This window comes from Coptis chinensis, chromosome 6 (genome assembly GCF_015680905.1).
Source record: "Coptis chinensis isolate HL-2020 chromosome 6, ASM1568090v1, whole genome shotgun sequence".
Taxonomy (NCBI): domain Eukaryota; kingdom Viridiplantae; phylum Streptophyta; class Magnoliopsida; order Ranunculales; family Ranunculaceae; genus Coptis; species Coptis chinensis.
Window position 1 is genome coordinate 94,649,083 of NC_141461.1, and position 25,414 is coordinate 94,674,496.

General features: G+C 39.2%; 2 protein-coding genes across 9 annotated transcripts; one reads left to right on the forward strand and one right to left on the reverse strand.

Annotated features, from left to right (window-relative positions):
* Positions 1-623: 623 nt before the first annotated feature.
* Positions 624-7,873, reverse strand: LOC147495631 (putative disease resistance protein At4g27220). Of its 4 annotated transcripts, none has more exons than XM_086564242.1 (4): positions 7,751-7,873; positions 7,377-7,555; positions 4,113-4,189; positions 624-3,996 (listed from the first exon to the last, which is right to left on the reverse strand). In XM_086564242.1, the coding sequence occupies exon 4, from the start codon at positions 3,988-3,990 to the stop codon at positions 730-732; it is 3,261 nt and encodes a 1,086-aa protein (XP_086420368.1). In that variant the 5' UTR covers positions 3,991-3,996; positions 4,113-4,189; positions 7,377-7,555; positions 7,751-7,873; the 3' UTR covers positions 624-729. The 4 variants fall into 4 exon arrangements, with proteins under 4 accessions (XP_086420368.1, XP_086420367.1, XP_086420366.1 ...); XM_086564243.1 differs by lacking the exons at positions 7,377-7,555; positions 7,751-7,873 and adding an exon at positions 4,531-4,768 and having other exon boundaries at positions 1,287-1,447; positions 1,531-3,996; XM_086564241.1 differs by lacking the exon at positions 7,751-7,873 and having other exon boundaries at positions 7,377-7,730.
* LOC147495632 (putative disease resistance protein At5g43730) lies at positions 7,870-23,907 on the forward strand. 5 transcript variants are annotated; one of them, XM_086564238.1, is made up of 5 exons: positions 7,870-8,010; positions 8,275-11,628; positions 11,801-11,864; positions 13,226-13,308; positions 23,615-23,907. In XM_086564238.1, exon 2 carries the CDS (start codon positions 8,277-8,279, stop codon positions 11,592-11,594), a length of 3,318 nt encoding a protein of 1,105 aa, XP_086420364.1. In that variant the 5' UTR covers positions 7,870-8,010; positions 8,275-8,276; the 3' UTR covers positions 11,595-11,628; positions 11,801-11,864; positions 13,226-13,308; positions 23,615-23,907. The 5 variants fall into 5 exon arrangements, with proteins under 5 accessions (XP_086420364.1, XP_086420365.1, XP_086420361.1 ...); XM_086564239.1 differs by having other exon boundaries at positions 7,952-8,065; XM_086564235.1 differs by lacking the exon at positions 7,870-8,010 and having other exon boundaries at positions 8,120-11,628.
* Positions 23,908-25,414: the final 1,507 nt, after the last annotated feature.

Genomic DNA, 25,414 nt, shown 5'->3' on the forward strand with positions numbered 1-25,414 from the left:
AGAGTTGTGTTGCTGTTCTAGTAGAGTGAATTATTGAAGTGTATCTTAATCTACTTCTGTCATTAAATCATGTGAGTAGAGAAGCCTATGAAGCCTTATTCACACGCATTGATTGTTCTTGTTTCTTCTGTCCTTTTGTTCTATTCAATTATCTAACCCCGTTTACAACTTAACAAAGTCCTCTTAGGTCCTACCAATCATTTAAGGGAAACTCTGATTGTGATTTGGTTAAAGGGAATGGTTATATGAACTCCACCTTATAGTGACTCAAAAGTTACTCCACTCCTAAAAGTGGACTTACAAGATGAATTGAGAGCTAATATTTTGTGGATATGTAGATCACATGATGAAGAACATCCCTACAAAAAATCAGCTCAATTAAATATATTTAACCTTGTCAAAATTTGTTATGAATTTAAAAAAATATGGGTCGTTAGATAATTTAATAACATTCTAAACGATTTTTAACGATGTTATAGATCTTCAAATGAATTGATTTTTTGCGAGGATGATCTATATTGTGTGTGAAGAAGATCTCCACTAAAAATCAGTTTCTAATTCATTGTATTTAGTGGTGGAGTAACTTTGGAGTCACTTTAATTGGAGTTCATATAACCATCCCCTTGGTTAAATTCTTCAACTTTAAGATATTGAATGTGTTTCGGAAGTGAGAGGGCATTACAAGGAATATCCTTTGAGTTGGACAAACATAGACTTCTCTCATGCTCACTAGGGCCAGATAGTATGCATCTTTCCATCCCAATACGTATCTAAGAGATGTTCAGGACATGGATAATCCCATTCGAGTGAATCCCACCACTCTCTGTGTCCTTCGATTTTTTTGAGAGAAGGTGGTGCTGATTGATGTTCTCGGTTAAACAGAGGGAGCCTTCTCAATTCGGGACAATTGCGTACTCCAACTGTTTGAAGAGAGTCACAAACCATCACACCCTTCCAAATGCTCTTCAGTTTCGGTAGATAGCCGAAGGACAATGTCTTCAACCTTGGGAGTGTGACAGTATAATCAATTCTAGTACCAGTGTGGTTGCTGTTGTTGCACCCTTCAACTGATTCTTCTTCTTCTTCTTCTACAATTAGCTCCTCCAATTCCACACAATTCTCCACAGTGATCTCTTCTAGGTTTTGAAAGTGTTGTTGTAATAACCTCGTTGAAAATAGGTGGTCTGGTTGATCCAAACTCCAAATATCAAGATATCGCCAAGAGTTGCTGTACATGAATAGCCGACTCCAAGTGCTCTTCAATTTTGGCAAGAATCCCAATTCTAATTTGTGTAACCTCGGGAGTACTGGAATGGCGGCATTCTGAAAAGTACTACTACTAGAGCTCCCTTCACCACACTCATCTCCATCCGCTATCACTAGCTCCTCCATTTTCGCACAAGATCCCACGCTGATTTCTTCAAGGTTAAGAAGATGTTGAAGCAACCTACACGACAAGAAAACTTTGATATTACCACAATTACAGATCTGCAAACTCTTCAAACAAAGAAAAGCTCCGTGTGCTGAGACCTTCTCATATATCTTGCTTAGACTTTGACACTGACTAATAAACAACTTCTCAATCCGTTGTAGGAAGATGCCATCTTCATATTCTGGTACTATGAATTTGATTGAATTGCATGAACTAATCATAAGTTCTCTTAGGTCCGGCGAATCATTTAAGGGCAACTCTGATAACCTTGTGATTTGGTTAAATCCAAAAACTACAAGATATTGAATGCATTTCGGAAGTGAGAGGGCATTGCAAGGAATACCCTTTGAGTTGGACAAACATAGAGTTCTCTCACAATAACTGCCAATATTGCATCTTTCCATCCCAATCGAGTACTTTTTTAACCCTTCAAAGTTTCCAAATTCACCATAGGCAATAAAGTCCGACAACTCGTGAAATGCGATTTGAAGATTTTCCAATTGTGTCAAGCTTGAGAGTTCCCGCACAAAATCTCTCCCTCTTTCTCGCGCATACACATTTCCCGGTTTTATATTATGCAATTTTAACTCTTGAAGTAAAAAAAACTTGGATATCAATCTTGAGGGGAACATTTCTTTCAATTTACGATTGTATCTTAGATCAAGGCATCTAAGGTTGACCAACATTTCCATCCCTCGAGGCAGTTCTTCTATTGCAGAATATGTGAGCTTCAACACTCTCAGTGACTGAAGCTTGGATAGAGAAGGCACTCTAACTAATTCCGTACAATGAATTAAGAGTAACCCACGAAGATTTACCAAATCAGAGACTGAATCTGGTAACGACTCAATAAGAGTCCAAGATAAATCGAGAACAGTGAGACTTTTCATGTGCATAAAAAAACCACGTGCAACGTGTTTTAGTTGACGACCCTGCCAACCTTGAGAAATTATCAATGTCGAGAGTTCAGGGCATTTGGGAATAATTGAAATATCTTCTATACCACTTTCCATAAACGAAACCCTCTCAAGATCTTCCGACCAATCATCTTCATGCGGTATTTCTATTGATGAAATCCCAGTTCTGATCATGAATTTAGGTTTTTTTTTCGTGATATAAAGAGCCATATCTCTAATCAAATCATGCATTTTAACGTAGTCCCTATCATCTACATAACCACGACCTTCAAAAGAAACTTCTTCTAGCATGCAACAACGCTTTAGTATATTCAGTATGACATGGCCACGAAGCATTTCATCTTCTTTGCTCGATCCCTTAACTAACCCTTCCATAACCCAATACTCAATCAACTCACTAGTGTCAATTTCATAATCTTCAGGGTACAATGCACAATATAAGAAACACTTCTGATGATTCTTCTCCCTCAATCGATCGTAACTGAACTTCAGACGCTGAATGACCTGTTCCTCCATGTCCATGTTCAAACTTGTAGACTTTTTCAGATCTGATAATGCAACTCGCCACTCACCAACATCTTTGCTTCTCATAGATCGACCAATTATGATGATTGCAAGGGGCAAACCACAACATTCTGCAACAATTTCTTTTGCAATCTCTTCCACTTCAGGAACAAGCTGCCCAGCAACATGTACCAAGAACAGTTCCCATGCTTCGTACTCAGAAAGCGGTTCAACTTTGACATGTTTCTGGCACAACATGCTTATGCACACTTCCTTTGACCTGGTAGTCAATACTATCTTGCACCCATTGTCTTTTGAAGGTTCGGGAACTCCTAGCTCATGTAGATTAAATGGCTTCCATATGTCGTCCAAGAAAAGTACAAATTTTCCCTTTCTCTGCAATGCTCTGAGCAATAATGACGATCTACTATCTTCATCTTGTTCGTCAGAAAGATCCAAACCGAGTACTTTCGCAATTTGCTTTTGAAGTGTTTGAGCATCAACAGCTTTGGATACAGTGACCCACAAAACATTTTCAAAACAAATACGTTGTTGCACGAGTTGGTTACTGATTGTCTTCATAATGGCGGTTTTTCCCACGCCACCCATACCGTAGACACCAATTTTCTGAAACTCATCACCTACTATACATTCCCAAACCATCTTGAGGTTCTTATCAGCAGTACTACCAATCAGTCTTGTAGTCGGCATCTCCATTCCCAAAAACGTTAAAGACTCTTCTGAGAAATGACTAGCCTTATTTAAGAGATCATCCATCACTTCAACGCATTTCAAAATTTGTTTTTCCAACTTCAGCCGTGAACAACAATTAGGCGTACAAAAAACTCCAGATGTGCATATTTTTGCGGCGTTGGCTTCTTTGTCTACAACATCTGCCATATGTATAATAGTGTTGGCAGTATGACACCAATCCTGTGCGTCCTTTTTGCGCGTCTTTCCATGTATCTCTGCGATTTGTAGAATTTTGTTCACCTTGTTTACTCTGGCAATCAGTTCTCCTTTTTTGTCTCTCAATGTCTGAATTTGGACACTCAGACTTTTGACACCCAACTGATTAAGTGCATGAGTCAGTACGCTTTCAACAGCTACTCCAACTACTGCTCCAACAACTTCCATGTATACCTGTCATTACAATACATTGGTTGTTAATTAAAGTGATGAGACATGATAGAGCTACTCCAGTAGGATATATGTAAAATACATAACATTAAGTAAATAGAGAATATGTATAATCTCACTTGTTTGGGCAGTTAGCTGTTCTTTGAACCTCTAATAACAAGAACCAAAGGAAAACGTTCAAGTACGAACTGGATATCTGCACATTTAAAATCATGTAAAGGTGGAGAATTAGCAGCTAAAAATACATATCAGTTTTAAGAGATAGTCATTATTGGACTTTATCAGTAGAATTGGTTAGCTCAAATTTCAAATAAGTGATTGATCAAGAGTTCAAGTTTGCAAAACATGGTTGTGTTGTGAACATTTAACAATGAATGACGATTAAAGAAAATAATAATAATAATAAAAGTGGAGAATTAATAGATAAACATACCAATGGAACGTAGGATAATATCTTTGACAGATTAAAAAAAGAGTAATAATCAAGTGTGTGATAACAACAACAAACAAAAAAGTAAAAATTTGTAATGAACTGACCTTATATAATATAATATAATAATTGATTGAGTGATGTTAAGATGAGTACTAGATCAAGATCGACCAAGCTAAGCAGACCACCGCAAAGAAGTTATGGAAAACACTCTCTGCCTGTTTGTAATGAAAAAAAAACCAACAACTCTGCTTCTTCCTGCAGTCAATAAAGAGAGAACGTGTATTATTACGTCTCCTCTTTCTTTCAAATCTTCTTCCTTTGCGCATGGTGGTGGGTCTTCAATTATTGACTTATTGTTTGTTAGGTTTGGTACTTTAGTAAGATGCATGTACCTGGACTGTTATTGACTTGCTTCCTACGTAACTTCATTTGAATTTTTGGTCATCCGATTTTCTGTTTTTGCCGACATAAAAAATGCAAATTTCATTACAAATGTGAATTTTTTATGAGAATATTCCCAATGTAAATCACTATGAGGGGAGGGGAAATTAAGAGTTTTCACCTTTGAATACCAAAAAATCCTTGCCCGATGCAAATGTGATAAAGTTGGTGACTTGTAACTAAGTCACAACGAGGATACCACTTGCTACTGAGATTTTCACTGTGGAATGTTTTATTCAGTCTTGTGTGTGTTTTTTAATTTTTTTCTGTTTTTTTTTTTCCAGACGGAATTTCATTCAGTCCCGTGTGTTTTTTCGATTTTTTTTTGTTTTTTTTTAACTTCAGATGGAATGTTTCATTTTGTCCGGCGCATTTTTTCGATTTTTACATGAATCAAATATCCCGTTCGAGATTCAAAATCACCTCTGCATTGGGCACCCTCACCTTGTTTTTCACCAAAACAGTAGTAAATAGTGACTTGCATTGAAAATGCTCTGAATAGTGTAAATATATACAATAATAGATTCTTGTGGTTTTGTTCATCATTCAGTTCAAAATTGTACAAAGTCTGGTCCGGAATAATTCCTTTGTATTTCTTAACATCGGTTTAATTGTAAACTAAGTAGTAAAAGAATAAATGAATGAGAACATAACTTGATTGCTAGTATGATAGAATATAGAATGCGACTTGGGACCTGCTCTATTAATTTTTCAATTTGTTCATGAATCTCCACATAGCAATACTAAAGTTGGTATGACTGAAAAGTCTATCTAAGATTCTAAGAACTTCCTAATGACTAATGAGACATGTACTGGCTACTTTAACTACAACTATAACACATATAGCTGTTTTCTCTCATTGCACTCAGAAAACTCAATTTTCAACAACAATATTAGTACACTAATGTCTTGCAATTAGTTCTCAGTTTCACAATTAAACCAATAACAGATATATTTTAGCATGAAATGAATCGAAAACAAATAAGAAACTAAAATTTAGCTCAGATTATCTGCTTTCAAGATAATTAACATACTTCTTCAACGTTGTGTTGTATGCAGATAAAAGAAAACAATAGAAGACAAGGACAGAATAACAGGTAATAACCAAGGCGCGGATTAGGCTGTCCTTAAGGAAAGATTTCGCCCCTTCCAATGGTGCAGAAAGGCAACAGTGGCGTCTTCCTCACAGGATTCAATGGTTAAAGAAGATTGAAGCAATAAAGACTTATCTGTTTCGTGTAGGTAAGAGAAGGGTGTAGCACGACTTCAACAACTTCTGTTTCGCTGGTTCTATAGTGGCAGCATGCACGACTTCCTCGCCCCGATATCGAGGCAGCAGAAAGACACCTAAACCACTACCCACTAGACAACCAAGCCCACGACCCCATTACCCATTTCCGACTGCGGTCGCGGGTGGCTTTGGGTGAGTCCTCCCTCCTAACACAAAAGCATTTGTACCCTAAGGGCACGCCCTTATGCTAGAGGTTCACCTCAAATACCTCACTACCTAGTGGTGGTTCACCAATGTGGGACTAAACAACACACAAGTATTTGAAATACACATGAAGATTCCAACACGTTGCAGCTTCAATCTCCTGTATTTTAATCTCAGCAAGTTCTTTCTTTGCCATTTCAACTCTTAAACTAGCTTTATCTAACTAATTTAACAGCCCCATACTCTCTTCTTTCTTCAACAGTTCTTCTACACGCTTATCCACCATACCAGATAAAATACTCTTTAGACAATCATTATTATTACTCTCTTCTGAACTACATTTAAGAAGAAAAGATTTGGATATTGAAGAATACCCATTAAAGGGTCTGATTGAGATTGAAGAAGAAACTTTGAATTGAGTTGTGAGAAGAAACACATCTGCTCTAAAAACCATCCCTTCACTTGTTCCTCATGGTGACCGATGAGGCGATGGGTATGTTCAAATTTAGAACCTCCTCATATTTTGACCAATATACACGTCTGCAGGTGCATGTTCAATTTGTTTTACCCGTGTAAGTTAAACTTTTAGGAGACTTGTCGGCTTGTTAGGTTGGAATTCATGGCTTCGTGCCTTTGTGCACAATGCGGCCAAAGTACAGAACAGGGAAATAGTAGTCTCATATCTCTAAGCCACACTTCATCAGGAAGCTTCAAGCATTGGTAAAAGAAGATCAAATTATTATTCAGTTAAGAAAAAAGAACACAAACTTTCATACTTTACAACTCGCAATCATAACCATTGTAGGAGTATCATTGCCTGTTTGTCCCAATTGCAATGCCACATTCAATTTGTTCAGTCGTGGTACTAGGACGGAAACAATGAACAAGGAAGTTGACAGAACAAATTATAAATGTAGGCAGCAACGCAGCATGGAACATGGTAACAGTCTTTCATATTCTTTTAATTCAATCGTTTGTACTAACAGTCTAACATCGGTAGCGTAATTGAAAATCACAAAGTTAAACTAGCACAATACAATCCAAAGAAAGGAGAGATGTACAAATAGATTCCACCTTGGTTGGACTTCATCGACGCTTGGAGCTTCCCCAGGCGACCTCATCCATGCTTTGTCCACGTCGTCTATATCTTCCAACTCGTGTCGTGTTTATATTCATCAACCTTGGGTGAAGTTTATATTCATCTTTACTGGTGATGCCAGTCTGGTTTGGGACTTCTTCTAATAAAGAAGTAGCTGAAGGAGTAGAACGAAGGGAAGTGCGTTTAGCTTTCGCTTTAATTAGTGGTAATGAAATGTGGGACCAAGCTAGCTTTTGTTAGTGGGAATAAACCTTTTTGACTTGGGAAGAAAATCATCTAAAATATGGCAGAACAGAATGTGATACGATGAGATAGAATGCAATAGAAACAAAGACAGGGAACGGGTTACCTGCTCCTAACGGTCAAAGCAAGCCCTTTCATTCTGAATTGCCGTGCAAGCTAAGCAAAAACTACTTTCTTTTCTCTAGTGTGAAAAAAGAGATCGAGTTGGCTTCTTCATTTTGAAATACGGAGAGATCCAAGAGTGTGCTTTCCTGAATTTCATTGTTTCTACGAGAGTGATTTTATAAGCTTTCTGCTTGGTGTTTGTTCTTGATCAGACCAGCTTAATCCATTTAGTCTATAACATCAGTTCCCACCAACTATAAGGTCAGCTCTATTATATATTATAAATTCTCTTCGACGTGCCTCATTATAGATCAAAGTGAGTTATCCTCACTTCATGTATAATTAATATCCAGGATGGTCATGGTCTTATTATGTAATGCTGTCAAAACCAGCTCCATAGTTTATGTAATGAGTCTTGGAAAAATGGATATTTTGTTTATTGTTTACTCGTTCTGTTTTTCCTATGATTTATTCAGGTATGGTATCGTCACTCTTTAACAACTAATCAATGCGTTGTAATGACAGGAATGGAGATCCTTGTAGCAGCAATTGGAACCATATTGAGTTGTGGGTGTAACAGCATGAACGCATCACTGGAAGAGAAGTGTAAGTATATTAAAAGTTCGAAAGAAGAAGTTCAGTCGTTGAAAGACAAAAAACAAAAATTGATTGCCCAAGTAAACGATGTCAAAGCAAAACTGTTGATTGCGGAGGGGGAAGGAAAGACACGCACAAGTAATGTAGAAAACTGGTTGAATAAAGCCAATGGTGTTATATCTCAGGTGGGTGTAGTGCAAGCCGAAGCTGAAGCCGAAGTACCAAACAGTTGCCTAAGTGGAGTTTTACCTAATTGTTGTTCAAGAGCGAAATTGGGAAAACAAATGATGAAGCTGATTGAAGAGATGACTAATCTCTTAAATGCTGGTAAATTCTCAGAAGAGGCGTTGGCGTTTGTTGTTCAAGAGACAGGACTAGAGATGGCAACAACAAGACTGATTGGTAAAAATACTGCTGAGAAGAACTTGGAGATGGTTTGGGAATGTTTAATAGGTGATGAATTTCAGAAAATTGGTGTCTATGGGATGGGTGGCGTGGGCAAAACTACTTTAATGAAGAACATCAATAATCGACTCTTGCAACAACAAAACCTCTTCGAAAATGTACTGTGGGTCACCGTATCCAAAGAAGTTAATGCTCAAAAACTTCAAAAGCAGATTGCAAGAGTAGTCAAATTGGATCTTTCTATTGAACAAGATGAAGCTAGACGGTCATCATTGTTGCTAAGTGCATTGCGTAGAAGGGGAAAGTTTGTGCTTATCCTAGACGACATGTGGGAGGCATTCGATTTACAAGATCTTGGAGTTCCTGAACTCACAAAAGACAATGGGTGCAAGATAATATTGACTACCAGGTCAAGGGATGTGTGCGAAGCGATGTTGTGCCAGAAATATGTCAAAGTTGAGCAGCTTCGTGAGGACGAGGCATGGGAACTGTTCCTGGCAAATGTCGGTGAGGAGCTTGTTCCTGAAGTGGAAGAGATTGCAAAAGAAATTGTTGCGGAGTGTTGTGGTTTGCCCCTTGCAATCATCACAATTGGGCGAGCTATGAGTAGAAAGGATAAGATTGAGTGGCGAGTTGCATTATCAGATCTGAAGGAGCCTACAAGTTTGAACATGGCCATGGAGGAGAAGGTGATTCAACATCTGAAATTCAGTTACGATCAATTGAGGGAGGATCACCAGAAATGTTTCTTATATTGTGCACTGTATCCTGAAGATTTTTTAATCAAGCCTAGTGAGTTGATTGAGTATTGGGTTATGGAAGGGTTAGTCAAGGAATCTAGCAAAGAAGATGAAATGCTCCGTGGCCATGTTATACTGAATATACTAAAGCGTTGTTGCATGCTAGAAGAAGTTTCTTTAAAAAGTAAAAGTCGTTATAAAAATGATGAGGATAGTGACCGTGTTAAAATGCATGATTTGATTAGAGATATGGCCCTTTACATCACGAAATCAAATCCTAAATTTATGGTCAAAGCTGGTTATTTATTTGATGGAGTTCCGCCTGAAGATGATTGGTCGGAAGATCTTGAGAGGGTTTCGTTTATGGAAAGTGGTATAGAAGATATTTCAATTATTCCCAAATGCCCTAAACTCTCGACGTTGCTCTTTGCTCAAAGTGGGTTATGTTTAGAGCAATATCGACTGAAACACGTAGCACATGGTTTTTTTATGCACATGCCAAAACTCACAGTTCTCGATTTATCATGGAGTTTTATTGAGTCATTACCAGATTCAGTCTCTGATTTGGTGAATCTTCGTGGTTTACTCTTAATTGATTGTTGGAAATTAGTTAGAGTGCCTTCTCTATCCAAGCTTGAGTCACTGAGAGTGTTGAAGCTCACACATTCGGCCATAGAAGAACTGCCTCATGGGATGGAAATGTTGGTCAACCTCAGAAGCCTTGATCTCACTTACAATTCTAGATTGAAAGAAATGATCCCCTCGGGATTGATATCCAAGTTTTCCTTACTTCAAGAGTTAAAATTGCCGGGAATAAAACCGGAATATGCGTATCTGCAAGAAAGAGGGAGAGATTTTGCGCGGGAACTCTCGAGCTTGACACGCTTGGAAAATCTTCAAATCGAATTTCACGGGTTGTCGGACTTTATTGCCTATGGTGAATTTGGAAACTTTGAAAGCTTAAAAAATTATGCTATTGAGATGGAAAGAGACGATGATTTCATAATTCAGCGTGAGAGAACTGTATATTTGTCCAACCGAAAGGGTAGTCCTTGCAATGCCCTCTCACTTCCGAAATACACTCAATTTCTTCAAGTTCGACATTTCGATGAAATCACAAGGTTATCAGAGTTGCCCTTAAATGATTCCCAGGACCTAAGAGGACTCGTGATTGTTTCATGCAATTCAATCGAATTCATATTACCAGAGGATGAAGAGGGCATCTTCCTACAACGAATCGAGGAGATGAGTTTCAATTCATGTCAGAGTCTAAGCAAGATATATAAGAAGGTCCCAGCACAAGGAGCTTTTCCTTGTTTGAAGAGTTTAGAGATCAGGTATTGTGATAATATCAAAATTCTACTGTCATCTAGGTTGCTTCAGCAGCTACATAACCTTGAAGGGATCATTGTTGGGAATTGTAAGCAGTTGGAGGAGCTAGTGATAGCGGATGGAGGGGAGAGTGGTGAAGGGAGCTCTAGTAGTAGTACTCTTCAGAATAATAGTGATGCCATTCCAGTTCTCCCGAGTTTACGTAAATTGAAATTAGATAAATTACCAAAACTGAAGAGTACTTGGAGTCGGCTATTTATGTACAGCAACTCTTGGCGGTCTGTTAATTTTCAAGGTTTGGATCAACTGGACCACCTGTTTTCAACGAGGTTACTACAACACTTTCAAAACCTGGAAAGCATCACTGTGGCGTATTGTGCGGAATTGGAGGAGCTAATTGTAGAAGAAGAAGAAGAACCAGGTGAAGGGTGCAGCAACAACAACTACACTGGTACTGAAATTGATTATACTGTCACACTCCCGAGGTTGGAGAACTTGAGTTTGTACAATCAACCGAAACTGAAGAGCATTTGGAAGGGTGTGATGGTTTGTGACTCTCTTCAAACTGTTGATGTAATCAATTGTCCTGAATTGAAAAGGCTCCCTCTGTTCAATGAAGAACGTCAATCAGCACCACCTTCTCTCAAACGAATCAAAGGAAGCCAAGAGTGGTGGGATTCACTCCAGTGGGATTATCCGTGTCCTGAACATCTCTTTTGGAGATCATTAAGGGTTAATGGTCCTTTCTGGAGGCTTTGGTGCGATTGTTAAGGGATAATGGGCCTTTGTGGAGGCTTTTGTGCTGGTTAGTGGAGGCTTTTGTTCTTTCTAATTATTCTTTTAAGTTATCCATATATTCTGATCTAATGAAAATTTTCTTACAAGCGAAAAATTTAATCAAATGTGGCTATTAGAATTGAAATTGGTGCTTTCTCTCTTTGGTACTTGTGTTTCAAATAATTGTCTTTAACTTTTAGGGGTTGAGCATGTGGAAGTGAGCATCAGAAGGATTAAACTTGATGAAGAGGAACGTCAGTATTGGTATGCTCTAATACCCCGATGTTTGTATTGGCTTGTTCTTTCTTTATTTTGTAGTTTTTTTGTTATTTCCAAATATTGTAGTTACCTGCAACTGAAATTGATTTTTATTTTTATCTTTACTTTATTTTACATGTTTCCTTCTTTGCATGTGACCATACAAGTGAATATATGAGATCCTTTTTTCTTTGCGGGGCAATTGTATGGTGATATAACTGTGAGTCATTTACATCTTAGTTGGAAATAGATTAGGGGTGTGTTTGTTAAACTTTAACTTGTGGAAAGGAAAGGAAATAAAATGGGTGGTCCACTATGGAATGGAATGGAAAGGAAATAATTTTAAATGGTATGTATTTGGTAAACTGGAGAAAGGAAAGTAAAAATTGGAGAAAGGAATAATCATGTTTGTTTGCAAAAGCTATGGAAAGGAATAATTGTATTGTTGGGTCATGGGTGTATTAGTAGTAAACCCTATCTATCTATTTCCTTTCCTTTCCTTTCCACAAAATTTTTAGAGGTTAGCTAAGGACACAAAACCTTTTCCATTTCTATAATTTTGTTTCCATATGGAAAAGCCCATTTCCTTTCCATAGGTAAACAAACACCTTAAAAACTATACAAAAGGTGGACCACTCTTATTTTCCTTTCCTTTCCATAGTGTTTCCATCATAACAAACACACCCTAGATCTATTTTTGTGGTTTGATCAGTAGCAAGTCCTGTATACATGTGTTTTTGTTGTTCACTTACCAAAAACCTGAAAAAGGAAAAGAGAAAACATAGAGTTTGCCATTCTGAGTTCCTATCCCTTTTTTAGGCTCAATTGTGGAACTTCCCAGAAGTACCTATAGATTATATTTTAGTTTATTAAACTTAATAAAGCTATGTCTTGTAGTCGAAGTCAGTGTTTACTAGGGATATTAATTAACTAAGTACTGACTCCCAATATTGACTAGTAATTACTGACTGTCAACACTTGGGAAGAAACTTCATAGCGTAATCATGTTCAGCAGAAAATATTATTGTTTTGTTCATAGTTTTGCATGTGTATTTTTATATAGTTGTTGGCAAGGTATGAGGGATCCAGGGATCTGATATTAATCTTACAGAGAGTCGGCTTATTTATATTATTGTAATTTCCATCTGTAAGCTTCAACTGTTGATATACAATACATGTATGTCACCTGAGCACTCTCCTTTGATTATTCATTTGAAACACAAATAGCAAAACGCAATCGGAGTAAATAGTCAACTTGGCCTACACGTACTGTATACCAGACTCTTAGGTTTGGCCATTTAGGGATATTCATGCGGATGAATTGAATTTTTTGGTTGGACGGAAACTTACCATCTCATCTATTTCAGGTCTCTTCCTTCCAGCTGTAGTCAGGCCTATGTTGGACAAATTTGAAAGAGCTAATGAAGCAGAAGCTCCTCCTTTAAAAGATGTAAGTATTTAGCTTTTCAGTTCTGTATATTCTTTTAGCACTCTTTTTTTCCCCTTACCATTGTCTACATTTCATCCCAAATTATTGTGTTCGTGCATTCTCAATTTTGATTTTGTTTGGGTGTTGGGAATTTATCTCTGCATTGACTTTGAACGCAGTCATGCGATGAGTGAGAATCTAGCGACTTAGAAGTGTGTGCAACTGCAAATCTGCAATTGAAGTTGAACAATTTACACGGTTTCTAATTCAAGTATTTGTCCTATATTCATGTATATATATCTTGAAGTAATTGTTTAGTTGTAGTGTTGGTTGATATCCATGTTTGATGTACAAGAGATTTATAGTACCAATATTGTTTGGGTAATGACTTACACAAACACATCAATGATCTTGTTGGAGAGGTTGATAGAGAGTGAAAGAGACTGTACCACCAATGGCTGCCTACGTATCCAAATTGTTCTCTGGAATCAAGTCTAAAAAATGCATGTCGTTCTTTGTTTGAAATGATTGTTGGGTATTTATAGGAATCTTATTGCTAAAAATACCCCTTCCTTATTTGACGAGATATTTCCCTCTTTGTATAAAATCTTTCCAAAAGCTTCATATGAAAAAAATCCCTTGACATATCTCCGGACCTGCTATATATAACTTGGGTGTCATATTAGTGGGCAGTGTCATTGCTCCAATAGAGAGCATGCCCGAATGCCACATTAGTAGACAAGCGGGACTGCCACAGTAGCGGGTAAGCAAGCCCGTCTCATTAGTGGGCGGCTCTTATAGTGGTACCTAATGATGGTCGTTCGTAGGGGTACAAGTATAGTGGTACATACACCGCCCCCTCTTTGCTGGATGGAATTCGTTTCTTGCGGCGAATAATAGACATTATATTACAATAAAAGAATGAAACAGTGTGATCGAAATTTCTGCGATGTCATGCGAATAACTTAGTTAAGGTTAACTTAACTTAGAATGTTTTGTAATCGTGAGATCGACTGACCTAGCGGGTAACTCGGATCCCGTAACCTCAGTGACTTTGACCATGTGCAATTAATTACATTAGTAAGGGTAATGTAGTAAAAGCTGGCAAGCATGTCAACTAGAGTGTTTTCTGTTTTGTAGGAAAGGTTGGATGTTATGCCGTCCAGTGGGATATTAGTTTGGAGTTATGCAGAATAAGTGGACGGTTATAGGTCACAAACACTGTAGTTAACTTCATGTACGATATTTGAGTGTATGAACATCTCTTGCAAAGACAAAGAAAGATGGAGCTAATTTCAAATCTTGAACCAGCTCGTCTGACCTTCCATGACTTCTGTTTGAGTACAATAGTGGTAGGTTGGTCAATTGCTTCATTGAGGATGTATTTATATTTAATTTTAACCTATACTTTTCGACCAACAGTATAAGCATATGGAGATTTATAGTATCATGAAATTGATATGTAATGTAATTCTGAGACCACAAATAATGTAATTGTGTGGGAGAAAATGAATTGGCTAAGCATTGTTTGGGTGGCCTGGTTTCTTCATCTTGCAAGTAAGAGTTTTGTTTTAGCCAAGGGTACAAGCCGTTGGACCGCAAACCAACTTATATTCGTGTGGTAGAAAAACATGGATATTTTATTGCAATCTAACAGCTTGCTCCCTTTGCCCATATGTTGAATTTTCACCGTAAAAAGTATACTCTTGTATACTAATATATCGTGTTCTATACGCGTTTGTGTGTTCAGTCTCTTTTATAGTGAAGAACACCTAGGTGATAATGTAAAATTTGGGAAACAGAAATTTCGTATTGTTGATGGACACGATAAACCAGTTTGCATTTATATAGTCATTCCCGCTTGATTGCTATGTGATTTGTGATGAGTGGGGTAAGGTATTGTAAATGCTAACTCCACGACTTTCTGGTGAGTGGGGCAAGATATTGCATATACAAGCCACGTGACTTCTTGATGCGTGGAGTAAGGTGTTGCAGACGCAAACTCCACGACTTTGTGATGCGTGGAGTAAGGTTTTGCAAACGCAAACTCCACGACTTTTTTATGCGTGGAGTAAGGTTTTGCAAACTCAAACTCCACGACTTTTTTATGCGTGGCGTAAGATTTTGCAAACGCAAACTCCACGACTTTTTGATGCGTGGAGTAAGGTTTTGCAAACGCAAACTCCATGACTTTTTGATGCGTGGAGTAAGGTTTTGCAAACGCAAACTCCACGGCTTTTTGTTGCGTGGAGTAAGGTTTTGCAAACGCAAACTCCACGACTTTTTGATCGTGGAGTAAGGTTTTGCAAACGCAAACTCCAATGACTTTGAATTTGTGTAGGTTAAATACCAACCTCACCTAAACTAAGGTGGTGGTGACTGAACTAGAGTGCTTTTCGTACATTGCTTTTTTTGAGGAATTTATATACACTATCGTGCCTTCTTTGAATGGAAGTAAAGAAGTCAACTATGGAAGAATGGAATTTTATTGATGATTTGAAATTTGAAACAACATAGCTAGTTTGTCTCATGGACATGCACTAAGGAGCCGCCACTCAAGCTACCAATATGTACTAATGGGAAACCAATTTAACGATAAAAACGCCTAAGATGGAGAGCATTCTATGGTTTCGGAGGGGTTCCCGAAATTGTCTTGAAGGAAATATGCCCTTTGAAGCAAGATGCGGTCAATGATAAGAGGTCCTTCCCGCCAGCCTAGCTTCCCTCGCATCGATGATCTTTGATTGTCTACACAAGACCCAAATCGCCCGAATGAAAAACTTTCAAAGCCAAGCTTCTTGTCATATTGCTTCTTCATTTGCGGCTTGGTAATGGAGGAGACGAGCAATACTTTCCTCACAAGACTTCATCTAGATTGGCCTTTGAATGAGCTACTAATTCGTCATTATGGCCATCATTTAAGGCAGCGGTGCGGGTCGTCCCAGCAAAAATTTCCGTGGGTAACACCGCTTCTGCTCCATACGCCAGGTTAAATGGTGACATTCCTGTCGAGCGCTTTGGAGTTGTTCTATACGCCCATAGAACGGCTGGTAACTCCCTTGTCCACTTGCCTTTAGCCTGTTCGAGTCGACGTTTGAGGATTGCTAAGATGGATTTATTTGTAGCTTCGGCTTGCCCATTTGCTTGGGGGTGATAGGGTGCAGAAAAATTGTGTTGAATATGGAGACTAGCACAAAGCCTGTGTATTTCTTCTGCATCAAATTGTTTTCCATTGTCTGATATTAACTCAGCGGGGATACCAAATCGGCAAATTATATCCTTCCATAGGAACCGTTTGACGTCCGAAGCTTGTATGTGCACCAAAGGTTGTACTTCTGCCCACTTGGTAAAGTAATCTGTAGCTATGAGGAGAAAGCGAACATTCCCTGGAGCTCTAGGTAGGGGCCCAATGATGTCTAAACCCCATTTTGCAAATGGCCATGGTGAAAAAATCGGGTGTAGCTCAGTGGCTGGAAGAGTACCCAAATGATAGTGTTTCTGACAAGGAATACAGGTCTGGGAAATGTTTTTGCATCCAATTGCATATGAGGCCACCAATATCCTTGTGTCATTGCCTTATAAGCCAAACTTCGACCACCTGAATGATTTCCGCATATCCCTGGATGGATTTCTTGTAGCACGGCTACTCCTTCCTGTGTTGTGAGACACCTCAGCATAGGAGATAATGAATTACCTTTCCTGTACAATTGCAGAGTTCCTGTGGATGAAGATACGAGTATAAACTTCCATGCATCTCTTTTGACGTTATCTGCAATCTTGGGTTCTGAAGGGACTATGCCATTGCATAGAAATGCAATGACCGGTGTCTTGTCGTCGTGTCATCCGCGACATTTGGGTAAGTGAAGTTGTCGGGCTCTTCTACAATTTCGTCGTCATCTTGATTGTTACTTTCAGGTATAGGGTAGGAGTCTGCATCATTTTCTTGAAGAGTCCTGTTTCTATCTTTCTGGGAAGCGTCTTCACTGGGCTTGTCTTGTAGGGGAATATCATACTTCCTTTTCCTCATTATTGACAATATTAATGTCCGATGGTAGATGTTCCCTATCCATACCGAAAAAGCAACACGCGTTGATGTAAATGTCTGCGAAGTTGTTCTAATGACAAGTCAATGCTCGGTCTTGGCCGGAAATCAACGTTAACTTGTCTTGGTCCATCAATGTCTCTTCTGGGGATAGATATGCTAAAGGCGCCTCGCATGTCGAACATCATTCCGGTAGGCCTTTGTATAATCTGGATGGTTTCAAACCGGTGAGCAAGTCCGTGAATTAAGTCTAGGTATGCTGCCATTTTATCGTCTCGGGCTTCAAAAGAGTCAGAGAATTGCCCTGCCACCAACCGTGAGTCAGTGAAAATTTGTAATTTTCAAACTCCTAAGTCCAAAGTTGTGCGCATTGCGTACATGACAGCTTCATATTCTGCTACATTATTGGATGCCTTGAACCCAAAACGAACTGAGCGCTCAATGGTTGATTTATCTGGCTTGATAAAAACACATCCTAATCCAGAGCCGGATTTGTTGTGTGAGCCATCCGTATAAACAATCCATGAATCGGATGAAGGGTCAGTATGCTTTGGCAGGGCTTCCTTGCCCCCAACTATAGCCGTTTAACAGCTATAGATAATCTGCCTTGGTTGACTTCGGGACAAAATCGTCGATAGGAAATCTGCCATTAGGGATGCAAGTGCATGACCCTTTTTCAAACGCGAGGTTCAAAATTGATGCTATAAGCACTTAAGTAGATGTCCCATTCCGCGAGTCTACTTGATTCCCCGAACTTCGAAAACTTTAAGTAGAGGATATTCCGTGTATACTTTGATCGGTCTTCCTTGGAAATATGGCTTGGCGTTTGGCGGCATGAACCAAGGCTAGAGCAATTTTTCAATTCTCGAATATCTGCTTTCCACCCCCTCGTTAGTGTTTTACTAATGAAGAAGATTGGACGACCGTCTTCTCCATCGATGAACAGATCCGCACTTATCGCAAGATTCAGAAGCGCTGACCAAAATGCACGCTCCAACAAAGTTTGCCCTATACCGGGCGCCAAGATTGGTGGTGCGACCGGTAGTTCTTAATTGATTGAAAGGCATTTTCACAATCATCATTCCACTTTGTCGAGTCTTTTAACGTCCGAAAAGAAAGGATGACACCGGTCCGAGTATTTAGAGATGAAACGATTTTAGTCTTTGCTAAAGCCTACGTGAGCTATTGAATCTCCTTTTTGTTTTGGAGAGGCAAGGCTTGAATGGATCGGATTTGTTCGGTTAGCCCGATGCCTCGGCGAAATATCAAATACCCTAGAAATTTTCCCCGATATCAGCCCGAAAAGCACATTTCAAAGGATTTAGCCGCATGTTGAATTCGTCAATTCTGTCAAAAACTGATTGTAAGTCAGAGATGTGATCGCCGTTGTGCTTGGATTTTACAACCATGTCATCAATGTAAGCCTCCATTGTCTTGCCCAACATATCTCCGAATATGGTGTTGATCATCCTCTGGTACGTAGCCCCTGCGTTTTTTAAACCGAAAGGCATAACTTGGTAACAAAAAATCCCTTGGTCAGTGATGAATGCAGTTGCTTCTTGGTCTTTAACAACTAGCGGGATCTGGTGGTATCCCGAATACGCATCCATAAATGATAAGCGTGGGTAGCCAGACGTGGCATTTACCAATTCCGATATTCGTGGAAGAGGGTAGGGATGAATCGGGCAAGCTTTGTTAAGGTTCGTGAAATCAATGCACACTCTCATTTTACCATCTTTCTTGGGCCGCGCAACCACGTTAGACAACCACCTGCGATATGAAACCGGCCGTATGAACCGAGTTGAGAGTAACCGATCAATTTTCTCTCGACTTTGAGTTTTCTATCCGGGCCATGCCCTGGAAACTACCGAACCGGGCTTGATGGTAGGATCCATGTCAAGTGTGTGGCATGCAACTTCGGTCGATCCCCTCGCTCTTGCTTTCGAATCGACCAAGCAAAAATTTTTTTTCTTTTTTTCGAGGAGTGCTACCATTTCTTTTTGTTCATTTTCCGTCAGTTCTGCCGATATGAAAGTTGTTTGTCCGCCTAAATTCCCAATTTGAACTTCTAAGAGGTGGTCGATAGTCAGCGGTCCTTCATTTTGTGAACTAGCAGTATAAATACTGTGCGTGGCTGACTCTGATTTAGACACTGCTTGTGAATTACTGAGAATTGTATTTCCCCGCATATCCAACTGACGATATTCCTCCAAGACTTTTTCGTGACAGCTGTGGGAAGCCATCTGGTCACCGCGCACCTTACAAATTTTGTCGAGAGATGGGAATTTTACTGCCTGGTGAAAGGTAGAGACTATCATACCATCTTTGTGGAGCCAGTCTCTTCATAGGATTGCATTGTAAGGGGACTTGCAATTCATCAGGAGGAATTCAATGTCAATGGACTTGTCCATGAGCGTGACTGGTAGAGAGACTCTTCCTACTAGAGTTGTTGTGGTTCCGTCAAACCCAATGATTGGAGTACTTTCTGTAGTAATTAAATTTTCTGACAGCTGCATGTTCTTGTAGCAACCTCGCAAAATGACCGGTAATGAACTTCCGAAGATCTATCATGATGCTACCGAACTCGCCATAATCCAACGAAAAGCCGAGATGACGACAAAGATCATAATGAGGATGATGGACTCCAATTAGATCTCTATCACTAAAACATAGGGGACCAGGCTCTGTGGTTTCTGAACGAATTCCTTCAACAAAATCAATGCTATTGACGTGATAAAATTCCCGCAAGAAACCAAACTTTGCTCGTTGTTCACACTTTTGCCTTGTTAAGTGAAACATCATTGATTTTGGCATGACCAAATTAGTATGACATTGTGGCTAGTCATTGCTACATTTTGCTTCACCGTTTTTGAAAGCACAAACTCGTCTAATTGTCCCTTGTCGACTAGCCTCTGTATTTTTCCCTTGAGGGATCTGCACTCTCCTGTTTCATGGCCGAAATCATTGTGGAAGTGACACCAAAGATTTTTGTCACGTGTAGACTTAGTGTTTTCAGGCAAGGGTAGCGGTGGAAACAGTAAGTTGTGTCCCTTGATCTTTTCATATATCGCATCGTACTTGGCATTTAATGGAGTGAGCTTCATTTCCTCACAAACTGTGTTAACCTTGTTGTATTTTGACTTCTGTTGTGGTCCTTCCGATATGTTTTGCTTCTGTTTGCCTTTACCTTCGTTTGAGTCTTTACTCCGAAAGCCGTTGTCTCTTGAGGCTTTTGATCTAACATCTTCCTCCACGTTAATGAACTGCTGCGTTCATGCAAACAAATCGGATTTTGATTGTGGGGGGTCCCGTACAAGGGAGTTGTAAATTCCGTTTTTATCGAAATGGACTCCTTCCTTGAATGCATGAACGATCATTACGTCAGGGACATCGGTGACCTCTGCTTGCACTTGACGGAAACGAATTACAAACTTTGCCAATGCTTCATTCTTTTGCTGCTTGGTGTTGAGCAAGATGTTGACATCCTTAGGACGTGTCCAATTATGCTTAAACCGATCTGTGAACTGGTTTGCTAATTCCTGAAATGACGCGATAGATTGAGCTGGCAAGCTAGAAAGCCAACGTAGAGCTTCTCCTTTTAACATAGACGGAAAAAGTTTGCACAGTAGGGGGTCATCTTTGCGCCATAGAATTACTCTACTTTTAAACTCCATAATATGATCGTTTCGGTCTCCTCCTGCTTCGTTGAACGTAGGAAGGTCTGGTTGCTTGAATCCTTTCTGATGCTCTGCATTTTGTATATTTAGAGAAAATCTCCCGACGACATCTTCATTTACTGCAAGGTCTTTCCATCGTGTTTCAGTGACACCCACATTGGTCATTGTTTTCTTGATGATGTCTTTGATTTGTTGTTCCGTGAATGGTGCATCTGTGGCTTCTAGATTTATGACTTGAGGAGTAACTTCACTACGTTGCATCTCACGGTGTTGTTAAGCCCCATTGTTTGCTTGCTTCTATATTTGGTGGTTCCTTGGGTTCATGAGACCTATCTTGATAAAACGGGCTAGGTCAATTTAACCGGGGACCCATTTATTTGGTGTGGCCATATTCTGGGTTGACCGTTGTTAACCTGTCTGTATCGGTTTGCTGCATTCAAGCCATCTAAGGTCATGTTGCAATTCGTCTCTGAGGTCCTGATCTTGGCGTCCAGCATTTCATCTTATGGTGGATGTTGTCCACCTTTCTGATGCGCTATGATCAACATTCAATGATCTTGTCATGTTATGACCACTTATACGCCTGGTGTTGTTGGTATTTCGAGATCTGGATCGTCTTCTTGAATGGGATGAATGTTTGCTTGACCTTGGGTAACGATGCTCAGGGACAGTTTCCAATGGACGAGATGTACCGTAATTAAATTGTAGTCTGTTGGATACACTCCGATTTTCACCGGATCTGGGAGCTCTTGCCGGTGTGGAAGATGCAGCATCGACGTCATCCCTTTGTACTTGCTTCCCTTTGTCCAGTTGCTATGCTCCTTCTCTCTTCTGAACCTCTGACGCAGTACTTCTAACGGCACGTCTTCATCTCCTATCTCCATGTTTTCCGGATCTACTTCGTTTTCATTTGTAACGTCTAGATCTTGAAGGTGAGTTACTGGAGCCTGAGATGTCGGACGTCTAGATCTAGGTTGTCGTGGCACTTGGATTTGAAAAGGCTGATCTTGCAGATCTGTTGCAGCAGGTTGTTCTATCACCTCCTGATTGATTAGTACTTCCAGATTTTCGTCTTGTTGTTGTTGTTGTTGTTGTTGTGTTTTTGCATTCTTGTTCGCCTGAGATCTTGTAGTTTTTGCCATTAATGGTGCTTGGAAGAAGGAACGTGGAAGAGGGCCCGTCAATAAGGACCACAGACGGCGCCAATTATGTTTGGGTAATGACTTACACAAACACACCAATGATCTTGTTGGAGAGGTTGATAGAGAGTGAAAGAGACTGTACCACCAATGGTGCCTTTCATCCAAATTGTTGTTCTGGAATCAAGTCTAAAAAAATGCACGTCGTTCTTTGTTTAAAATGATTGTTGGGTATTTATAGGAATCTTATTGCTAAAAATACCCCTTCCTTATTTGACGAGATATTTCCCTCTTTGTATAAAATCTTTCCAAAAGCTTCATATGGAAAAAATCCCTTGACATATTTCCAGACTGCGCTATATATAACTTGGGTGTCATATTAGTGGGCAGTGTCATTGCTCCAATAGAGGGCATGCCCGAATACCACATTAGTAGACAAGCGGGACTGCCACAATAGCGGGTAAGCAAGCCCGTCTCATTAGTGGGCGGCTCTTATAGTGGTATCCAATGATGGTCGTTCGTAGGGATACAAGTATAGTGGTACATACAAATATAATGAACGAAAGAGGGAGAGAATTTTGGGGGGAGGGGGGTGGTTGTTGTTGTTGTTTAGTGATACTATTCTTCTAAAATTTTGCTTTCCGGTGTTTCAGATAGAAAGTATTGTTACTTACTGAATTGGAGTGCTACTTTCCTTGACAAAATTTATATTAGTGTATGCAAGAATGATATCTCATACTTTTCTCGACATATGAAATGGACTGGCATAACAAGAGTTCATTCTATGAACATGCCAATGGTACTAAGAACCCACGCGTGCTAATGCTCAAGTGTTCTGGAAGCAAGGCCGAAAATATCGGTCGATTTATCGAAAAATCGCCGATATATATCGTTTTTTCAGCAATCCGACTTCGAAAAATCCGAAATATCGGCTCCGAAAATTTAATATTTTTTAAACCGATATATATCGGTAAAACCGATATAAATATATATATCAGCGATATATTCCGATATATTCGATATATATCGTTTGACTTGGTTGGACAGTTTGACTTTTGACCGATTTTGTTGACTGTTGACCGATATATAACGATATATCCCGATATATCGGTGATATTTTCGATATATTCCGATTTTTTGATTTTTTTGAATATTATCACCAAAATAGGCAAAAACGATTTATCTCTCCGACATATCGATATATCCGATATATATCTTTTTTTGGCCTCTCCGATATATCCTAATATCCCGAAAAATTGGGCCTTGTCTGGAAGAAAGGGAAGCCCTGGGGGGTTTTCTTTATTATTGTAATTTGACGGTCTAACCTGATGAGATAACTTTGACAGACCGTGCTCAGTTTTATTACCTGCTGTACTTTATTATACTGTTATGTAGACCCCGCAATATTAAGTTTGACATATATTTTGTATGATCGTGTCGTGATCCTTTTGTCTGCACAATTTTTGCAGGTGGTTGCGAGTATCAAACCTATCTGATCTGAGTGATGTTGAATGAGAGATGTATTGTCTTCGCAATAATCCTACCTTACCTCAGCACATTGTAGATTCAAACTATTTCCTTTAGTTTTGTTGGTATGTAATCAATGAAGACAGTGAACTTTACATCTGGAGTCATGCTCTGGTTGTCTTTTTAGATCCCTGCATTAGTCATTCCCGTTGTTAAATTCAGACTGCAATGTTTCCCTTGAGTTAAACAAAGAGAAGTTTGTTAATAATTGATTTCCAACTCGTACCTTTGAAAAGACCGATGTTGTTTTTATCAACAAGTCATACTAACATCTTTTCTTAACTTTCTTACTGTGGCCTTTAAGTTTTTGACCTTATGTTCAAATAAACCCCAGTATTATCTTGTTTCGAGGAGTGTTATAAGGTAATGGTTCAGCTAGTCCTGCTACTAGAATTTTGATTGGCTGGTTCAGACTGTGGATTCACTTGGAAAACAGTAAATCAGCCGAAGGCAAGCTGATTAAACTATTTTGGCGAGTTAAGTACTTGCGTGCATCTACATTCCGTGGAGGACAGACAATATTGTTTTAGACTATCAGATTATTTTACTGTTGGATGTGCCTGTAAGGGAAGCATTGTTTAGGCAAAATATTGACAATGCAGTCAGTGAGGAAATGGTATACTCAAATACTGTGTGCTAATGAATACTTCAGATATGGAGATGCCCCGATAATTTACGAAATTACTAATGCCATAATCACTACTACAGGAGTAATTAAGTAAACTGACATTGTAGTATTGAACTAAACTAAACTGCATAAAAAGCGTAAAGGTAGAATCTGATCATTCTGAAAAATATCTGTTGTTAACGACTTAAAGTTAATCACATGTCATTAACCGAGCTTCTACCAAAGAATTAAGCTTTTAAGACCTTAAAAGGCCTGTGAGTTTTATTATGCTCCGCACTGATCTTCTTCAGATGATTATCCTTTAAGGTGAATGAGTGCTTATAACTTGACCAAGAATCTAAATCTGCTCCTTGGTATATAACAGTATAACACTCAACACGGATCTTCTTCAGATAAGAATTCTGGTCCTTGAAACAACAGCCCAGAGCTTGCCCCTAGACCTGCAGTTTGTTACACACAAGGAGCACACCACTACGGAGGTGTGTCGAACGCCACTACAAATGTTCTGCTAAAATTTAGAGAGAAAACTAGTTTGACAATTCTGACATGCGATAATTGACAAGTGAGAAGAGGCAAAACACCGAGATTTTTACAAAGAACATTTCTACATTGCAGCCACCAGATTACTGTAACAGACATTCCATAGAGAAGTTGCGTACTGGGCATAGGGGAAAACTGTACAACACCCTCATTTTCAAAGCCTTTTCTCTTTTTATGTTGACAACAACTAGCCCAACTATTTCCATTTCTTAGTGCACACGAAGCCTGAAAATGTCAGACATGTTCAAGATCTTCCACACTTGGATATTCTGGATTCAGTTCTCATTCCCATCTCCACCTTTTAATCTTTTGTTTTCCTTTTCCTTGCTTGAATCAACACTAGGTTTTATCCCTTTCTCAGCTGCAGTTTTCTTCTTGTGAACTTTATCCGAATACTTTGCAAAAGCTGCGTTTAGTGCTGATTTAATAGACAAGCTGGGTTCATCTTTGTTTTGCTTATTTTCAACTTCAGCAACCTTCTCAGCTCTTTTATCATCATCTAGAGAATTAATAACAGGATTCTCCTCAACAGGTGGTACAGAAACAGTTGGAGGTTGACTGGTAACTGCACGCC